The following is a 21,100-nucleotide window of genomic DNA, read 5'->3' as shown; positions in this document are numbered from 1 at the left end:
TGTGTTTGTAGGTAGAGGTAGGAAATGTCCTCAGGCAGGCAGGAGCTGGTAGCATTAAACAGAGCGGCAGTGTTCCTCCTCCAGCATCCTTATGTTGCTTGAGTGCTTCTCCCAGCCTGTTGGCTGCCTCTGCTTTTGTGTACACCGCTGGTACAAGGTCTTTAAGAGATTGCCAAGGTAATTTTGGATACTAAGCACTGAACCCAGGCACTATTATCCTTGTAGCTTTTTGGTTATTTCTTCCATGTCTTACAAACTTGGGCACTATATAGGGTACTTGTATGGACAGTCTGTAGCCTCTAGCTTGGATTTTTCATTGTTTGCCTTTATTTATTTATTTATTCTCCAAATTCCTGTTAGTTTTCAGGGGAGATGTGCTTACAGGGTAGCTTCTGAAAGGGTACCCTGAGTTAGTGTGTCTGTCTGTGGGAAGGGTGAGGGAAGCGGGCTGTGCTGGGCTGTCAGTGACCTGTCCTGTGGAGCCAGGTGATGGGTCTGGGCCTCATGTCACCGTGCGGCAGGGGATCTGCTGGGAGGCACGTTCTGTCAGGGAAATGAGTCCTTCTGACACCCAAATGGTGTAACAATCCAATGAATCAACTTCTATGAATCCTGGAGCAGCATCACTTGTATTTTTCTTCATATATACATCTATAAGTTTTATTTAAAATATTGGTTAGAGGTATTTTAAAAAACTCAGAGTTGAGCAGTGTTACCTACCTTGGATACTTCAACTGTTGCTTGTAGTCACATGAAACACAATATGTAGTTGGTTTGGGTTTTGGAGGATTCTTCTGCAGGACTCGCATATTTTCTGCAGTTCCTTTTGACTGCAGTGAAGTTACTTCTGATCTCCAGTAAAAAGGACAATTTGATTTGCAGTTTGCTATGTAAAAGCTGCTGTAAACTTGATTTGGAGCCTGCTGGGATACATGTCCCGCATGCAAGTGTTTAGCTCATCCATTTTTCTCACGAAAACATTCCTGTAAAAGTGGTCTTTAAAGCCAATTTGTGCCTTATTGGCATTTTTTTTTCAAAGACAAAGCAGAGATGCAGTGTTCTAGCCAGATAAATTTTTGTTCCCACCTGTTTTGAATGCTCATTTGATGTTAAGTCTTTGTTTAATCCAGTCCTGTGTCATTAATGACTCTGGAGTAAGTAGGTATGCAGAACTGGAGGAAATCCTGTTTTATACGTTCCTATTCTAGGAGAGTCTCAGAAAGACTAACAATAATGCTGCTTGGTGAGGTAATGGGTAAACATAGTAAGAAATAAAAACGTGCTTACTCCTTACTGAAGCAGTAAAATAGCTTATGAAGCATAATGTTGTTTCTGATTTGTGTAGATAATCTAACCTGCTTCAGTCTGTGGATTAAGGCATTAACTGGGGTAGCCGAAACGGCTTCCCACAAAGAACCTGTCCCTCTGGTTGGTAAGTTGTTGTCAGCAAATGCTAACCAGAATTTAAAGAAAAAAAAAGTAGGAGCCCAGTCATAACCCAGTGAGGTCACTTGAAAGGCTTGCCTTGAGTTCAGTGGTCAGTTAATTCTCGCTTGAGGGGGAAGGTTGTGTTGCTCAGTGTTATCACAAGTCTGATGTGGGCGCTGGTTCCAGTCAAGGCGGTGGGTGGTGCACAGCAAAGCTCTGGTGGAGCCTTGGGTTTGTAGCTGTCCTCTTCGTGGTCCCTTCAAGACACTGTGGGAAAGAAAATGAGGGCATCTCCCAGCCTTTCCTTCCTTTTGCTGAATGACTGAAGTTTAGTTGAAGAGAAATATTTGTTTTCAAGAAGAACCAGTGTTCTCATAGGAGGTTAAATTTCTTCATCAAGTCCTTGAGCAAGTCAAGGCTGGATTTAAACCTTTGGATCTTGATCAGTAGATGGACAACAGGTAGGAAAACAGGATGAAATGTTGGTAGCAGTTTGAGGAAACTCTTGACTTTTTGTTTGAGAAGAAAATGTGAAATCATGTAATTTTTTTCATCAGCCAGCTTCCATGGCAGTGTGCGTGAGTACTGTAAAACATCTGAACTCCAGCCTGCTCGCACTCTCTGTGCTACAGGCTTCCCTAGCGACCTAGGGCAAGTCAGCTAGCATTACATTTTTTGATATACTTACCTCATTTAGCATATGCACTTTGCTCAGCACGGGATTACAGACTAGTGAGTTGCGTTCATATACACCAGAGCCCTCCTGTTGGTGTTCATTATGTATGCACAGGTTTTTATGTGCATTAATTTGGTGCGTATACCTCAACTATATTTCTAATCTCTCTCTACCTTCATGTTTTTGACTGTGAAACAGCAGTGATCCCTTTTCTTTGAGTAAGCAGGCAGAGTCTTACTTGTGACATATTTTAAGACCACTTAGAAGATATAAACTTATTTAAGTGCTTGTGATTTATCTTGTTTTGCTTTATTTGATTCCTTAAATGTCAGCCACTCTGAACAGTTCCTATGAGTTTCCTCTTTTATTTGGGAAGTGTCAGCTGACGAGAAGGCAGCTGGTGTGCTGAAAGCATCATTCTCTTAAGAATTTGGTGTGTGACGTGCTTAGCTGGGGAGAAAGCCTGGTGACAGTTGCCACCCCCCTTTATTTATATTTTTTCTTTTTCCTCTACAAGTTGCTGTCTTGCCCTGTTGGTTTAGTGGTGAAAGAATGCTGCAACATGTTTAGCTGTGCAATGTCTTTCAGGTAGTGAGAGATACCTGAGTAATAAGATACCTTGTGCATAATTGGCTGACACTTAGTTGACCTAAGCTGACAGGTCTATATGTAGTCCTGATTCCTGTCCACCAAAAGAGCATCTGATGCAGACAGCTGCTGGGTGTGTGACCCCTTTTGGTACGTGGGGCGTGCGTGGGCATGTGCTTTCCTACTTGTGTGGTGGGTGCAGCCACCTCCAATGCTTTCTGTTCTCCTGTGCTTTTAGATAGGACAGCCCCAACAGGAGACCTTGTTCTCAGTGGAGGGAGCTTGCAGATCCCTGATGGCAGGAGGGACTTGGGCTTCTTGTGCTTATCTTCTGTAGAGGAGCAGATTGTCATCTCTCCCTTGTGCAAACAATGCTTCTTGATGGAGTTTTTAGGGTGAGGGAGTGAAGGAGTGAATATGCATTGGGCATCATAAGCTTGTAACTACCTGGTGGCAAGTGCAAAGGGGAGGTTGCTTGAAGCATCTCCTTCCTCCAGACCCCAATAACTGCATTATTGTCTCCAGGATGTGGGAGGGAAGCTATTAATTAACAGCTGCTTTCCAGAAACACTTGAAATGAGTGTAATGAGTATATATCACCTGTAGTGTATCTTGCTTGTTTCAGGTTATATTGTGATGGCAGTCCTGATCATTATCTCATATTAATTTTCTACAGTGTGATGTATGTGGATACACCTACTGTGCTCAGAGATTTCACTGCAAGATTAGAGACATGTTTAGGAAATTAGTAATGAGAGAAAAACGCGTAATTAAAAATGATATCAGTTTGGAAGCTCATCCATCTTCAGCCAGCTTGCTGGAAGAGAAAGGAGCCTTACACAATGCTTAGTGGTGGGAAAATGCATTTGGCTTTCTACATTTTAAACAGGAAGGAACTGTTTAAATGACAGACTTACAATAGTAATCAGGGCATTTACTTGGGAACATTGGATCACATATTGTAGCTGCATAATGTCAAGGTAACTCAGACCGTGTAAAGTTAAGACAGATCTCGTTATATTTTCTTTTAATGATGCCTTCAGACAAGTTGTTTTACTTGTTTGGACCCTTTATAAAGTAATTGGGTCCTTGTACTGAAAATAGCATTCATATTTTGAGGTAGTCACGTATACATATATGGAATACTGGCTGTAATGTTATGGGGTTGCACACTTAACAATTGTTTCCTGAGATGTGCAGTTTTATGTGAAATGCCTTAAATTCAGAGTCTGCAGCAGAATTTTAGCTCTTCATCCCCAATGACCATTATAAAATTGCCATATGCCTAAACATGTGCTCAGCACAACTGTGATTGTTCAGACTGTGAAATTCCTCTCATTTTGTGATTGGCTCCTTTGTTCAGAATAAAATTATTCTTCAGCAATAGGAGAAACCCCATGTGGTTGTATATGGTTCATTATAAAATGCGGTGAATTTTAAGCATTTCAAACAGTATGCATGCTTTCAGTTTTTATGCAATTTTTCGTGAACAGTTAACAGTTACCTTGTTGTCATTTTTGTCATGATACATCCATAAACTCAATTATGTTTCTCTTTGGTCCAACTTACAAACCCGTAGAAAACCTAAGCGGATGTCAGAGCAATAACCAGGTGTACATTGTAGTACTTTGCAAAGTTTTAATTGCTGCAGGGATGTTTCCTAGTTAATGAATCTGTTTATTAAGTGGTTCTCTCTGTTGTGTCTTGTTCAGGAGCGTACCTTATGAATGGTATTTTCAGGCTGTCTGGCTGTTTTATCTAGTGACAGCCTCAGAGTAGCCTTACGGGGGGATATGCTTTTTCAGTTACAATGTCCATAGCATAGTTAGTAGAACTGCTGAATCGCTTGTTGTGTAGAATACTTTATAATTTGTGATTTATATATATTTCTTTTGGTAAATTCATGAAATGCTCTAGAGTTGCGAATTTGACACAAGGAGGCCTAGACCCAGCTGGGCTTATGGATGTGACCAGTGTGTAAATATTTACCTTTATTCTCTCTGTAAGCACCCTGCGGTAAGGCCAAGCACGGGCCATGAAAAATGGTTGGAGGGCTGGAGCACCTCTCCAATGAAAACAGGCAGAGAGAGTTGGGGTTGTTTGGCCTGAAGAAGAGAAGTCTTCAGGGAGACCTTATTGTGGCCTTGCAATACTTAAAGAGAGCTTATAAGAAAGATGGAGAGAGACTTTTTACCAAGGCCTGTACTGATCGAACAAGGGGTAATGGTTTTAAACTGAAAGAGGGTGGATTTAAGTTGGATGTAAGGAAAAAATTCCTTACTGTGAGGGTGGTGAGACACTGGAACAGGTTGCTGAGAGAAGATGTGGATGCCCCATCCCTGGAAGTGTTCAAGGTTAGGTTGGACAGGCCTGTGAGCAACCTGCTGTCATTGAATATGTCCCTGTTCATTGCAGAGGGATGGGAACTAGAATCATCATAGAATCATAGAATACCAGGTTGGAAGAGACCACAAGGATCATCTGGGCCAACCTTTCTTGGCAAATTTCACAGCTTAGACCACGTGGCCCAGCACCCTGTCCAGCTGAATCTTAAGTGTCCATTGTTGGGGATTCCACCGATTCCCTGGGGACATTATTCCAATGACCGATTGTTCTCATAATGAAAAATTTCCCTCTTACGTCCAATTGGAATGTTCCCAGGAGTGACTTGTACCCATTAGCCGTTGTCCTTTTCATGTGACTCCTTGTAAAAAGGAACTCTACATCTTTTTTGTAGCCACCTTTTAAATAGTGGAACATGGTGATGAGGTCTCCTCTAAGCCTTCTTTTCTCAGTGCTGAACGAGGTGATTTTTAAAGGTCTCTTCCAACCCATGGTATCCTATGATCTTTGGGTGGCTGCTGATGGTGGTTCTTGAGTGTTCATCTGTGAGAGATGATGGCTGTTGTCATTTGGGAGGAGGGAAAACAGGTGAGAAGGGTATGGCCAAAATGACTCACCAAAGACCAGCAGTGGTGCTTAGAGTGGGGAGCCAAGTACTGAGGCTGGTGGCCAAGTGACCCCTCATGTCTGGGAGCTGGGGGGCAGCAGCTGTGATGGAGAGTATAAGCAGCTCCCAGGTGTTCCTTGTTATGTTCATCTATGGAGAACCAGCCTTCCTGGAGAGGTGTGAGGGGAGGCACAGTCTCTCTCTGCAGCCACTGTGGGGTCTGTGCTGTTGTGTGTGGAACAGGGAGATATGTGGGTGCAGTCTGAGCATGTCTCTGGTTGTCCTGTGCTTACTGCTCAGAAGCAGCTGCATGGCGGGAAAAGGAGACCCTGTGCAATGCTGCAGATTCGTGCCTAGACCAGGCCTTGAAGCCAGGACTGGGTCTTCTATGAGCTGTATTATGTATTGATGGAACAATGAGAGAGAAAATATTTTCCCAGGAATTAAATAATTGCTTCCTTGATGAAAGGACCCAACATCTGGCTCTCATGTTTCATGTATTTTATCATGTAGATGTAACTGTTTGCTTTGTTCCTGGCAGTAACATTAACTTATTAATGTATGAAGCTGTTTCCAGGTCAGTGGAAAACTGCATATAAATCTTTATTACATGTACTTGATTGTCTTTAACTCTTTATAAGATAGAATTAGCGTCCAGTAATCACATTGTGGTGCTGTTTCTGTGATTACACTGGTAGTTAGCATGCAATGCAATTCTGGTTTTATAGACTGGAGCTAATGTTAGCTTGATTAAAATAAAGGATAAACATCGGCCTGTGTTGTTGGCCAGTTAATTTTCTCACCTTTCTGCTGCCCGGTTTCATTGCCTCCTGCAGTTCTGAGATGTGACTGCCTGCCACCGAGTGGCTTCTGATTAAAAAGCCATGATTTTTAGTATTGTGGTGCTTCAGGCTGAAGTGGAGCCCCTTTCGGTAATGGTGTCTGCGATGACAGGGAAGATGCGGGTTGTCGCAGGCTCTTCAAGGACAGTGACTTGGCGAAGCACTAGTCCCTAGAAATGTTTTGATCCTATTGTATTGAATAGTTCCTGTTGTTGTTTCTGTTTTGATTGAGTGCCCAGCTGGTGTGTGGTGGAGATAGGATGCTGGGGCAGGGAAAGGAAGTAACTGTCAAAAGTGCATCTCCCTTAGGAAAGCAGGAATGTGGAGGCACAGTAGAATTCGGGTTTAAATAGCACTTATTTTTCCTTGGTTTTCATAGTGCACTGAGTGTATGCAATTTTCCACATGCTGGGTAATGGAAAGTTGGCCCCAGAGGAAGTGGCTTTGTAAGTCAAGTTTGGGATTATAAAATCAATCACTGTTGGGTCACTAATTGGTGTGGAAGATAGGAATTTCCTATACAGTATGATAAGTTCATTCGTTTTCTGGCAGTGTGTGTGCAGTGAGCTGTTTAGCCAACGATATTCTTTCCTGGTTCTGTTGTTAACTCAGGAAAAGCATCAGGTCATTTATAGCTACACCCAAATTGCTGGTTTGTTTCTGAGTAGTAGGGGGAGGGTGGGGGGAGTTTGAAGTCGTGTAGAATCTACATGTGTTTTGTGAAGTTTGTTTTCATCTCTTTGTGGCATAATAGTGAAGCTTGGCAGCCACATGGGAATCATGAAGATTGATTGCTCTTGGTTTTAAGCGTCTCACATCTCTGAGTTTATATCAACACAAGCCTTCTTCCAGCAGCAGCATCTGGCTCATTGGCAAGATCTGCAGACAGTTGTTCTGATTGCTCTGGAGATGCCTCTGGCTGTCATGTGGCTGTTGCCTTGGCCCTGCTGCTTTGTTATTCTAGCTGGTCCCTTTTTCATTTATTTATTTTTTGGCTTACCTTGGATTCCGATGAATCGCTCTTGAGACAGTGGTCTTGAATAAAACTTGCCCAGCTTCCTCATGCAGAAACTTCCATGAGATGCTGATGTTAATTTATTTCAGTGACTATTTGCTGGTTGGAGCTGAAGCAGTGACATCCTGCTCTGTGCCTTCTGTGTGGCTTTTCCCCGTGAATCACAGCACCAGTCTTGTGAAACGAAACACAGATCTTTGAGCATATCTGTCATAATGGGTTTCTCTGAGACTAGAACTGCAAGTGTAAATCAAATATTACCAGTAGACAGTGTCCAGGATGGTGCTGAGAGTCCTGGAATGAGCCATTTGGATTTTTCAAGTTGACCATAGAGAGTAAAGTTTCTGGCCCAGCTGATATAAACGGCACAGGAGCAAGGACAGTTTGTGTCAGCTCTGCATTTAGGTCACCTCAAGTGCTGTCCCTATCTGTTTGATTGTATGTTTTTTATTCATATATATTGTGCCTTAAAAAACATGATTCTTTCAGAAGTACTGTGGGTTTGAAAGACACGTGGGCTCAAATAAAAGTGAGTGTGGCTTAAAATACCAAAGCATCTGTTTTTGTTAAGTAAGCCTATCCGGGCGTCTGCCTCTTCTGGTTGAAATTAGCAGGGCTGTGATGTGCAGGAGGCCGGACAAGATGGTTATCTTCACTGGCCTTTACTCTAATGATCTGTGGAGCTGCTTCGGCAGTGTCCACAATGGGAGCTCTTTGACAAGCTGTCAGATTTTATAAGGATGTTAGCAAGGCATGATTACACACAGTTTTCTGCTTTTAAATGTGTATTTACCTCTGTAACAATAATAACACGGCAACTTGGATGACGTGTTTGTTTTTTTTAGTGTTTTACTGCAAATTTAGCACATTACCTACTGCTACAAAACTTTGTTTTAAAATGAAGGGACAAATTTGCACACTAAGATGTAACTTAACTCATCATCCAGCAACTACAAACACGCGTTTCATCGGCATTTTATGAAATGGAGAGGCAGGTTGTTGAAAGAGGCAGCTTATTTTCCAAGGTCCCAGAACACAAATTAAAATAAAAACATCCTTTTATGTAGCACCTTCAATTGAATGGAAATATAAATGTATCCTATGATGTTAGGCATTGTCTACTTTTGTGGAATTTCTGTAGAAACAATGTTAGATACCATATATGTTTAAGAACCCTGAAAGTGTGACTGGTGGGATGAGCTGGAGCCTTTCATCTCTTAGGTGCTGGTTTTAATAGGATCTGGCTTGAAGGGTTTTGAAAGTTGTTGCCAGGTATTTGATTACGTCTGTGTCTCAGGAGATAAGGCTTTTTTTTAGCGTGTGAGAAGCCTGAAAGAGTTCACAGAGCTATTTCAGCCAGCCATCTGTGGGCATGTCTCCATGGATGTGTGTTAGAGGCAGATACAAGCTCACTTTGGCCATGGGTTCATATCCCATGTGGTAGCAGAGTTTATAAACCCTATTAACATGGCTTTCAAGATGCTCTGAGCATGGGTGGAGTGTGTTTTGTCTGCCTGTGGGCATAACCACATGGATTTATGTTTGTAGGAGAGAGACCTTAGGCAAAGGGAGTTGCTCCTGTTTGATTACACCAGCCTTTTGGATGGGGAGAGGTTGCCCAGCTTGCAGGTTTTGCAGGACCACTGCAGGGCTTCTCACCATCAGGATTACAGGTGGGTATTAATCACAGGACTGGTGGTGTCCTGCTCATGTGAGTGTGCTTTGCTGGGCCGACAAAGGCAATTCTTACTTGTTGCTTAGGTCCCGTAGAAAATGTGCAATGCCTTTTGGTGGCCAGTGAGGTATTTTAAGGGTTCAAGGCTGGATACATGCTTTATTGTTCACAATGTAGTATAGTTGTTGAAAGGCTTGTTACAAGACTGTATGATCAAGGGATAGCAGCCAGCTCGCAAAAGTTGGTATTCTTATGGGAAACCAAAGTACTTTTATGCAAAGCAATTTATCGATCTGGCATAGGACTGTTAGAAATAAACTGTTTTGTAGAGAAGGATTCTCTAATACTGTTCAGGTAGTGGCTGTTGAAGACCAACAGGATCAACAAAACCAGCAAGAGTATCTTACTAATAATGATCTTGTTCTTGCTATGTTTCTATGTAGTGTCTTACTATGACACTACTACTAGTTCATGGTCTATGATATTGTGGTGCTAGGTGCTGAACTTCTCATCTAAAGAAACTATTGAAATAGGAGAAGTTTGTACATAATTTATAGCCATAGAACACACTGGGTTATTTTAACTTTTCAGATGCTTTTTAAGTAACTGATCCTTGTTGTTCTTTGTTCAGTGTCTATATTTAGGTTTTTGATATCTCTGTCCATCTGTCATCTATGTGGTTATCTGGGGGAACCATATCTTTTGTTTTGCTGTTGTTACTCCTGAAAACCTGATAGAATTGTCTCAGGGTCAGAGGAGCAGCAGGTTTACTGAGAACAGTTTTTTAAGATGCTGTGAAATGTGTTGATGACAGAGCGTCTAGAGACGTCTGGACAGATGAGCCTGCAGATAGCTATGGATTCATCGTATGCCATTCTGTTACAAAAAATTCTGGTGTACTCTGATAGCAGCCCTGAGATGTCTTCCATTTGCAATTTGGAATGGCTAGTTTGCATTCCTTCACAGCTCCTTTTAGGGGGCTTTGCAATGAGATTTTTTTTAATCATTTGCAAGGAGATGATCTAGTTACTTTAATGGAGCTAGTACTCTCTGGTGTGTGTGTGTTTTTTCTCCAAGTCTCATTTCTGAGGTTTTAATCAATCTTGATTATGATGTTTATTTCCAAAATGTTATGGACAGGTAGGAGTGGTTTGACTTAGACCATCTAATTTAGGCATATCATTTGGATTCCTAAAATTATCCCCTGAACCTGTAGGGAATGCAATGTAACAGTTATGTTCTTTTCATCTGTAAGGGTAGGTTGAAAAGGGACTATATAGGTAGTATAGTTAATGATAAAGAATGTTTTAGGCATCATGGTGATGGGCTGTGAGTGTTTAGCAGAAGAATAATTATTCAAGATGATACAGAGGGTCACAACTGGGACAAGAGGCATGGAATTAAAACAGGAATGATGCAAATTGGGACACTTGCTGTGTGCAAGGTAGTATAGGTTACTGAATAGTCATCTGAGAATAGTATTTTGAAGTCTATAGTCTTTGTCTGTCTGTGGCGCTTGAACCCAAGCAACAGGTTTGTCCACAGATGCATTACTGGAAAAGGATCTTCAGATCTTTAAAAAGTAGTCCAGCTTCCTTCACTAAAATGGGACCTCCCTGTCTCTTGATCACCTCCCATGGATGTTTCTCAGCTGCTCTTCAGAACCTGTCATGAAGAAATGAGATTACTCAACATCATTCTGTAGTGCTTACCAGTATTCCCTCATGTTTGACAGTTTTTCTTAGGATGATTTTTTATTCCTTTCCCAGGTGGATATGGAAAGTAATTGGTCACCAGTCTCTTGGTAACTACTTTTTGTGTACTGGAGGACTTTGTTCAATTTTCTTTCTTCTAAACTAAATAAACCACACTCCTTTGAACTTCCCACAGCATTCTTGTTTTCTAAACTGCGTTTTGTCCTATAGACTCTCCTCAAATAGTCTGTCTCCATCTGCTGTTTGTATGGCTGAGATCATACTTCATCCGAATGAGATTCCATAGGAGCATCATTTGATTCTTTGGGCAATGTCCCCCACCTGGAGATGTCCCTTAGTGTCTGCATGTTTAACTTTTCTTTCTAATGTAAGATGGGGCCAGCAGAATGAACATTGGCTGAAACCAGTGGACAGCCATAGGCCTTACTTTCATCCAAGTCCAGAGATACAGGAGGTGCCAGGACCCCGCTTTCCAACAGGGAGCTGATGGCATATTTGTGAATTTACTTGCTGAAGTTCCTCTGCTGAAAGTCCAAACAAACCACACCAAATAATCCATTTTAGAGAGCTGCTTTGGGATGAGCGGTTTGGAGAGGGAGGTGGTGTCTGATGCATGTGCCACCTAGTAAGCAAAAGCACCAGAGCAGACTCTTCAGGCAGTGTGTTGTGCTTGAGGACTTAGAAATACACACTTCATCATTCCTCTTCTGTTCATCCTTGTTTGGGGTGTGTTGTGTATTTATTTTTTTTTTTTTGTCCTTGAGTGAAGCTAAGCAAAGAGAAAAAGGAAAAACTCTAACCCACTACAGCACTGCTTAAATTTAGATGCAAACTCAAAGTTTTTCAGCCAAGGAGTCATTTTTTGGTGAAAGACTTAAACTGAGGCAGTGGCACTTGAATTAAGATGAAGAATAAGTGTAATCCTCTTTGTTTCTGGAGACAAGCTGCCTGGTGTGCTAACTGTGCACTATAGGCAGCAATTTGTAGCTTGCAAGAAGAGTGCACAATGGGCAGCCCTTTGGTTGTGAAAGCTAAATCATTTCTGTATGGTCCTCAAGTATTCATTTACCAAACAAATAATGGATAAAATGAGCAAGTGAAAGAGACACTAAGAGGGGGTGATCCAATGCCAAGCACTGGTTTTCATAGTTGATTTTAAATCTACATTATGCTAATGATGTTCATTTGGAAAATGTGTCCACTCCCTAACTTCTGCCGCTGAGCGTTCTCTTAATTAGATTCAGATGGTTGGACTGAAACAGTTGTAGGATTTGTATACAGATGTCCTGAGTGCTCCAAGCACTTTTTTTCCTATCCAGTTTTTCTAAGCCAAAGTTGCTTTCACTGTGGCTGGTGTCCAGACGTTCGTGAGCTCCCTCTTTAAAGGTCCATCTGATACAAATGGGCACGGTTCTGCTGGGACAAATGCAGTTAGGATCGCTTGAACACGCTGAAGGTCTCATTGGGGGCATTACTCCTTTCCTGGGCTGTGGGGCTATCTGGGTCGGGTTGCTGGTCTCTAGCCAGAGTTCATCAGGGAAGGAGCCCCTCTCACAAGGCAATCTGTCATTCCGAAAACACGGGTTGCTGCCTAAATAACCGTAATAGTGGAAACATCCTTTTGTTCACAATACCAAGGTATTAAGAGTTGATGTTTGTGAGCCATTTTGACAAGGCAGTGTGTTTTCTGTGTACCAGCGCTGCTCCCTGGTTTTTGTCCTCATGATGAAATTCAGAGCTGCAGTGTTATCCAAGCAGCCTGACTGAACTCGAGCTGTTTGTGGAGCAGGTAGCATTCAATGTGATGAAGGTATCAGCACTGGTTTCCAGAGTAGTCATGCTAACACTTTCTGTAGGCACTCAATTTGCTTTCAAGGGGGAAGAGAAGTTGTGATCTCCTTATTTACCGTGCTTATAGGCTGACCAAAATTTACTCTCTGGTTTCAAGGAAGACATAAGGGTGGAAAACTATTTATCTTTTTAAAAGCGTCTAACTTCTAACAAAAGTTTTTGTCTGAGTTTGTGAAAGGGAGCTTCATCTGAGTGGCTGTTTCTGAAAGTAATAGTCAAACAAAGGCTTTTAGACACCAAAGTATTATGTGGTGATGAGTATGCACCTGATTTCCCAAACACTCGCTGCTGTTCAAAATGATACTACTTTGAAGATTAAAAAAAAAAAGAAAAAAAAAAAAGAGACAACAGGCATTGGAAAATGCTGTTTTCATGTGAACAAAATCAGTACTGAATTTGCATTGTGAAGTTACAGTAAGCCACAGACCCAAGAGGGAAAATTAAAGGATTACTTAAAACAAACAATAAACATGCAAATTAAAAGGCATCATTTTAAAATGAAGTCGTGCACTATTAAAAATAAGCATAAAATCACATGCTAGTTTGGATGTGTAGTTTATAGAATACACCAAATGTTAAAATTGAATGAAATTAAGAAAAACATTTTCCAAAGGCAAGTAAAATATCTGTTTAATTAGATCGTAAAGAACAGAGATTAAAAGTAATATTTTGCGATACAGTAATTACTGTTTTTCAGAAGTAGTCAGGTTCCTGTGTGTTGATCTAAATTTAACTGTGATAGCAGATCTCTTTGGGGTCTTTTGTTTTGTTTGTGTCTTTAATTATTTTAAATCGCAACCACTACCTTTATTTTGTTTTCTTGCCACTAAACACACTGTGTGGCTGTTTGCTCCAATGTTGTGCCGGCTCATGGATGCAAATGTGGGAGATCAGCTCCTACTCTCTGGTTCTGTGAGGTTAAAAGCCAAATCATTGCAGGGGACTATACAGCAAGATAACAGGAAAGGCGGCTTGAAACCATTGGGAGGTGGGTTGAGGTGCTGATGGGAGCCTGAGATGTAAATAAACCAGATTGCTCTCATTTCCTCTTTCCACTGTATTATGCATTCCAATAGCACTATTCATCTTTATGACAGACACCTATTGCTTTAACTTTACTGCGGGCCACTGAAGTACATTAAAGTGGGCAGGAAATGGAAATAAATAGAGTTCAGTGGAGGCTGCAGAATAACTAAACATGCTGCAGCCATTTTTAGTGTGGGGTCATACGTTTTTTAGCAGATTTATCGTATTGCTTGACTTTTGTTAGAAAGATGGGCGCTGTTTAAAAGAGATGCAGTATATTTATAAAATAAGTAAGAAAATGTGCTCTTTGGGATGCCAAAGATTGAAAGAAATCGGGTTGAGTCTCAGCAGGGTAGAGTCAGTGGGATATGTCTGTGTGCAGTACCTGAGGTTGTGGTGAGAAACAGAATAATGGAATTGGAGATTTGAAGAAATACTACTAGTGGACAGCAGGGAGGAGGACTACAGTCCGTTGGCTAAAATAAATCTTCAGCCTAAAGGAAGTGAGACATTCAGGTAGCGAGGACGACTAGAATTTGGCCTTAAAAATGCATCTAATTGTTTTTTGTTTTTTTTTTTTTTTAATGCATGTGCATTTTGCTTACTTTAGATATATGAGTTGCTCTCCTGCTTATTCAGAGGTTTGTTTCCAAGGTCAGCAAAATTACACTGCAAGTTCCAAAGACCCTTAACTCTCAGGAGATGTGACTTCTGGTGAATTCTGTTTTTGTGAAAGCTTTGTGTGTTTGTTTTTCTTTGATTGTTTATATTCTGATAAGATTAGGTCAGTAAATGAATGAATTCACAACATGAGTTTCTTGAAGACTTACAGCTCATATTTTCACTCCCTTGAGATAGACAGCTACTTGGAAACTTTTCTTTTAGAAGAAATAAAAATTTACCATTAGCACTGTTTTTGTCCTTGATTACATTGAGCAGTCTCTGGATTTGCTGAGTGTTCTCTTTTTCTTCTCTTTTTCTGACAATGACTGCTATATAGTTGAAAGTAAGCATCAGCCTTCAAAGTATTTGTCAATATAGAAGATATTAGTGGATGTTTCACAATGTCATGGAAGATAAAAACTAATTTGTAAGCAGCGCAGCAGAAATCTGGAAAGACAATTAAGACAAAAAATCATTAACATTGATTATTTTGCACTGGGAAAGTACATTCCTTTTTCCCAAAGCATCCTTTAAAAATGTTGTTTACCTAGGTCTGTATTTAAGTATATATTTCAGCGTGACATTCAGTGATTCCTCTTCTTTCTTTTTAATTTTCTTTATATCAAGAATTTAATTCAGAATACTGCCCCGGGTACCCCTGTGTTGCAGAAACTAGTGCCAGGCACGTGATTACTGAGGACGGTTGTTGGCAATTTGACTTTTCATCATTTGTTCATCATCATTTGTTCGCACTCTGTGGATAGTTTGTCGCTGAAAGGATTAGGTTACAGATGGGTGGGTATTACTTCAGGGACTTCTTAAGTGAGAATCCAGATGCTTTTCTGCATCCTCTCCCCTCGCTTAGTTTGGAAGTTACAAGTCAGTAGCTGCAGGTAAGATTTAAAGCTTGTATCTTCGTTTCTCTTTTGCAATGGGAAAGCTCTCAATTACTTGTTGTCAACTAAACAAATGATCTAACTGCAAACTTTAAATACTTGGGGAAACTACAGATTGAGCTAAAATTTCAAAAGAATCTATTTTTTGTAAGGGCAGTATCACTGGCAGACTGCTTCAGGTTTCCAAGCGAGTTCAGCTACTGCAAGGTCATTTGGTGTTGCACACTTTTGAAAACTTGGCGATGATTTTGGTGCCTGAGCCGTAGAAAGGCTTTTCAGAGCCATTGGCCTTTGGCTGCAGCCCAGTTGCTTTGGGTATGTCTGTACTTTCAAGGGCAGCAGTGTCAGGCCATAGTATTTTACAGTTGTGAGGTGTGGGTTTGGTTTGTGTGCCCCACATGCAGCACGTTGGTGTTATCTGCGTAGCCCTAACCCTGCTTGGTCCTTGCTGGCTTTCATGGGGTGGCAGTGCATCCATTGAGGTATGAGAGAGGGAAGCAGAAATTAAAATAATAGAATAATAGAAATTGCTCTTTCTTTCTTTCTGTTACATGTTTCTGGATATGTTTTAATATCTGAGCTTGTTTTTCCTACTCCTGGCTTGAGAGATAAAGCCTGCGGTCAAACTCCAGGCTAAACGCAGCTGGTGTTGAACTAAATGGGTGTTTTGCTGTGTGTTCTAAGAGGAGTGCAGTCCTGGTTTTCCAGCTTTACCATCCTGTCTCGTTGGGCTTGGACGGGTTTGGAGACCACATCTGTGTGCTCTGCCTTGCGCGGGCAATTTGCACGTGTGTGCTTAATCTCCCAGCAGCAGTCTGCAGGCTAGCTTGTGTCTGTAAGAACCGCTTGCTGAAAAGCAGTGCTAAATTCAGGTGTTTCAGAAAATTCTTGCTCATAGAAGTACATGTAATTATCTTCTGCCTTGACATTGCTGGGCTTCCCCAGTTCAGTTGTTCCTGGTGGGACAATGGGTTTTAACCTTCTAACAGTCCACGGTGTATACCAAAGTTAACAAGCTGACACTGAAATTAGGGTTTTGGTTTCCGTAGCGGGAGGGAAAGCTATCAGTGTTACAGAATCACAGTATTTTGCTTATCCTGCTTGTTCAGAAGGTAAGAACAGCATTTGGAAAGTAGGTGTGACAAAGACAACATAGTTTATTTATGCTGCGCAGGAATAAAGGAGTCATCATCTTTGTAGAATAGCAGACTAAAGTGGTTTTGGAGCACTGTTTGGAATAGAGGCTTGTCTGTTGTGTGCTTAATTTTTGTGCCAGTCCCCCCAGTGACTTGCATCCCCCTTTGTCTGGCTTGCCCTAACAAGGGTGTTTTTAACTGCTTCCCCCCCTCCACGTGTGTGTCTGACACATTTGGTCACTCCACTTTTATTTCTTCCCTCTGTAAAACATGAGAGTGTAACTTCCACCTCGGCCTTGTTAGGCCGTGAGCTGCTGAAGGGGGTGCTCCCCGGGACCAGGCTTTTTAACTGGGTAGTAAAACCTCTTTAATGGCGCTGGCTTAACTTTTAAGTTATGGTTAATGTTTTTAACAGTAACTTGCGTTTCCTCTGCCCTTCACGCCCAACCATTAGCCAGGTGTTTTTGTCGCACTGAGTGGAAAAATAGAAGTAATCTAAGCGTACAGCTCAGTGAGGTGCTCAGGAGGATGGCCACAGATGCCAAATGGGGATCATAGGGGCTGGATGGGTGGCTTTCAAAGGCTCCTTGTATATGCTTGGCAGAATACAAGCACTGGAAATGAGATGGTGCCTTTTTTTTTTTAACTCTGAGTAAATTAGAAGGTTTAAATTTGGTGTACCCAATATGAGTTGCTCAGTGTAATTTTTAAATCTTTGGTTTGTTTTATTTTGTTCCCTCCTTTAATATGGCATCCACTTGATTTCCTTGTAACTGCAAGACAGGCCTGACTCTGATCTGCTTTACACTGTAAACTGTGTTTATGGAGCTAGAATTGGGGTCATTAATTTTCTTTACATCAAAAGAAGCAGTTTCTTTTAAATGAGAAGCCTGTTTCACCTAGTAATTCGCTTTAATTGCTTATTTGAAACTTTTGACATTTGATAGCAATTTTAAGCATTGCCAGATGAGGCTCACGCAGCAGGGACCTGCAGGTGCTTCCTTGTGTGCCCAACTTGGATCAAAGGAGTGAGCCCAGGGATGTGCCTGGCCATGGATGGGGTGCCCAATGCTGGAAGGTGCTGCTGGTTCTGGGGCTGCTTGAATAGATGCTGTGTGTCAGCCTGGGCAAGAATTTGCTCAGAGGGCTCTCCCTTGGAAAAGTTCCTGCAGAGTGAGGTGCTGTTTGTTTTTCTTGGGAGACAGACTGCATGGCCTTTGTTTTGCCTGAGGCTTAATAGTGCTTGCAGCACTGAGTCTTTATGTTTTTTTTAAGTCTAACCAATAGCACATTCTGCTGAAGGGTTAGAAAAAAGTTTCTAAAATATTAATTACTTTTTTTTTTTTCCTGACTAATATTTGTTAATTTAGTATTATCATCTTCTGGGAGGCTTGGAGGGGAAGAATTTTCTTGCCCATGAAGGTAAGCAAATGGTGCAACTTCAAAGGCATCTTTACCAGGATCTAAACCTCAATAAAGAGAAGACGCAAAAATGAAACAGTGCCTTTCACTAGATTTTGTAAACTGGTTCACAAATGTGAAAGCAATTTATTGTTCAGGCAGCAGCAGGAGTAGCTTCCCTTACTCTGAGAAGTGTGTATATGTGTGTATATATATATATATATATATATATAAAGTCAGTAAATAAACAATGATTTAGATTATGGTGGAAAGAGCAACTTTTTTAATGGCTTTTTGCTGCAGAATGATGTGATGCTAGATATAATCACAGTGGTTTCTATCAACGCTGTGTCTTGTGAGAGAGATTAAAAATTATTGCAGAAGTAGGCCAGCAGCTGAAAATGAGATAAATTCTGCACTGCTGCTGCAGAAGTCAGGCAGTCTTTTAGGGCTTTCTGAATTCAGAGCAAAGGGAAATAGCGCAGTTGAAAGAGAATGAGCAAAAAGTACCAGTGCCAAGACTTCTTAAGAGTTTTATTGATGTGTGTTGTAATTAAACCCAGAATTAGTTAGTTTTGTAACAGGTCATTCATTTCCTAGAGAGCAATTGCAGCTTGGTGTAAAGTATTACATTTTAAAAAATGAATACTGATCTGGGGATGCTCTCAGCATATGTTGGATGGCTGACTTACTTGCTTTGTGTGCCCTCATTATTAACAAGCAAATTAAATATTTTCACTTAAAATAATTATACAAATAAACCTTTGGCTGTGCTGTGATTTCATTAAAACCTTAATTGTTTAGAGAGCTCAACAAGAGTGTGTGAAGTTGGGTCAGTTTTACTGCAAGGCATTAGTCTTAATAGCAGATTTACAACAGGGCTGGATTTAATCTCTTGACTAATCTTTACAGTAGCAAGCTTGGATGGGAAGGCATTTGTGTGTTTCAGGAGATAGGTAACTCTAAACTGGAAACACAGAGCTGGGTTTTAAAATATCTGGGCAGCCTTAAAATGAACTAGCAAGGGGGGTAGGGGGTGGAAATTGCTCTGTGGAAACAAAATAGGTGTTGCTTTTAAATCAGCTTCTTGGTGTGCACATTGTCACACCTTCACACATGGCTGTAGGCTCAAATCTATTTCTCATCAAAGCAACTGTAGCGTAAGGGAATATTGCAACCATCTGGGTTGCAAAGATCAGAAATAACGGTCCTTGCTAGCAGAGGAGCCAGCTGTGGGCAGCACCATGTAAACAGTTTTTTATGCCACTTGATTAATAATTTCTGAGGGTGAGGACAACAAAACGTTTACCACGTCACGCACTAATTTTTGAAATGCTTTAAAGTCTAATTTGCCTGGGTTTAAGGTCGTGGTATGAATTTGAAACACATTATGATATTTGTAGGTTTAGCATCTGAACTAATGTTGTTCCTGAGCATGGGAAACACAGGCACGTTAGATGTCTCAAAAGGAGAGTTAATTAGAAGAACGAGTACTTATTGAGTACACCACAGCTCCACTGTTCGATTCTGATGGTAATTTTCATGCTGGGTCTAATACAAATGAATTCACTTATGGTTTATTAATCTGCTCTGACCTGTGAGTCTTTTAGAGTATTTGGGGGAAAAATGACCGAGGGTTACCAGAACAGATTTAAAGTATTTCCATGGGTGAAGAGCAAACCACAGAAATTTTTTATTTTTCCTTCTTTTTATCTTTTCTGCACTGTTTTAACTCAGTATGTTTTTCTTCTTCCTTTCCCCACTTCTTCAGGACCCACGATTATCAGCTTTAATTTTTGACAAGCTTCAAGTGCCTGACTACTTACAGAAAAACAGGAATGAAGGAGAGAGCAGATGCGAGACTTGCGCCACTCACTTGAACCAGCTGAAGCAAGAAGCCATTCAGATGATGCACACTCTCACTCAAACCAGCTACCCAGAGATGCCCGACCTCCCGCCCGGTGCCGGGGCAGTGACCAGCGTGGTACCCAGGATGGTCACCGTCTCCTCCCAGAGAGACCTGCCGCTCATTGCTGGGCAGGTGGGCAGGCAGCCTGGAAAGTCTCCGAATCTCTTCTCTGGGGCAGAGAGGAAGAAGGGACTTGGATGGTCTCAAGGCACGACTGGTTTTCCCAACTCCAGCGTTCAAGTCACGGTGGCCCCCAGTGGTCTCAGTGGTGCCCTAAGCTCCGTCACCATCCAAGCTCAGCAGTACCTTGAGGGCATGTGGAGTATCTCCAGGGTGAACAGCTTCCTGCCTCAGGCTTGTCTAGTAAGTAGCCATAAGTCAGATGCTTGAGTTTTGTTTACACGTGTGTGGATATGCAGAGAGAGAAAAAGATAAAATATGAGATGTGTACATATTTATCTTAGAGAGGATCAGCTAATGGTATTCTAAACCATGTTTCAAGCACTGAAGAGCTGAAAAAGAGCTTTGAACGATGTTCTGTCAGATGTCACAAGGAATTTGCTTTCTTGTCTCAGATGGTGAGATCCTTTCCTCAGATGTTTTTGCACCTATTTTAGCTTCGTGCATGCAGGTGGTGTTATTTGGCTGTCAGATACCTGGTAACCCCTTTAGAAAAACATGAAAGGCCAAGTTTGTCACATACGGAACTCTGGGAGCTTCATGGGTTTATATCAAAGATGAACTTGACTCTCAAGTCTAGCGCTGAACTTCTAAAGCTGAGTTCAGTTCAGCAGATGCTGTTGATAGACTGTGATGGAGACCATTAATCTTCAGGTTAGATGTGCTGCAAAACAGTTTGCTGTAAAGGAGAGTGTTCACAAGGTTGCTTCAGAGCTACATGCCTGTAAATGTCATTGCACTTGGATTTTAAGCATTGATGTTCATTTCCTGTATTCTGTGTATATTTTAGTAACTCTTGTGGGAAATGAAAAAGCTTTATAGAGATTCATGTTTCCTTTAAAAGCACATTCATTACAGATTTATACCTGTCTATGGGACTGTGCTAAGAAGGAGGATGCAGTGACTGGTTTTGACCAAGATTATTCCTAAACCATTTTCACATGGTAGTGAACAGTCGAGTGTGTGTAACGACCGAACATACGCAAATATAAGTCAGGATTTTCACTTAAAGACATTGTAGCAGATCTTGCAAGACCAGGTATGTTGGTGCTAGACGGCTTTAAATTTAACATGCCTTATGTGCTGTTGTATATAAACACAACCTAATATCGCTTGGTAACTTCAGCTGGTTGAGCTCCAAGATCATCA

The 21,100-nt window shown here is 41.3% G+C and overlaps 1 protein-coding gene across 7 annotated transcripts in view; it reads left to right on the top strand.

Moving 5' to 3' along the window:
• Positions 1–21,100, top strand: part of KIF26A (kinesin family member 26A) — a 115,577-nt gene that overhangs the window by 27,854 nt on the left and 66,623 nt on the right. For all 7 annotated transcript variants that reach the window (XM_065063337.1, XM_065063338.1, XM_065063339.1 and 4 more), the window contains one exon: positions 19,634–20,134. In XM_065063337.1, coding sequence (XP_064919409.1) covers positions 19,634–20,134 — 501 coding nt within the window. The remainder of the gene's footprint in view (positions 1–19,633; positions 20,135–21,100) is intronic.

The sequence above is a fragment of the Columba livia genome, chromosome 5, assembly GCF_036013475.1.
Source record: "Columba livia isolate bColLiv1 breed racing homer chromosome 5, bColLiv1.pat.W.v2, whole genome shotgun sequence".
Classification (NCBI taxonomy): Eukaryota; Metazoa; Chordata; class Aves; order Columbiformes; family Columbidae; genus Columba; species Columba livia.
The sequence above is the reverse complement of the archived record's forward strand: the minus strand, read 5'-3'. Positions and strand labels throughout refer to the sequence as shown.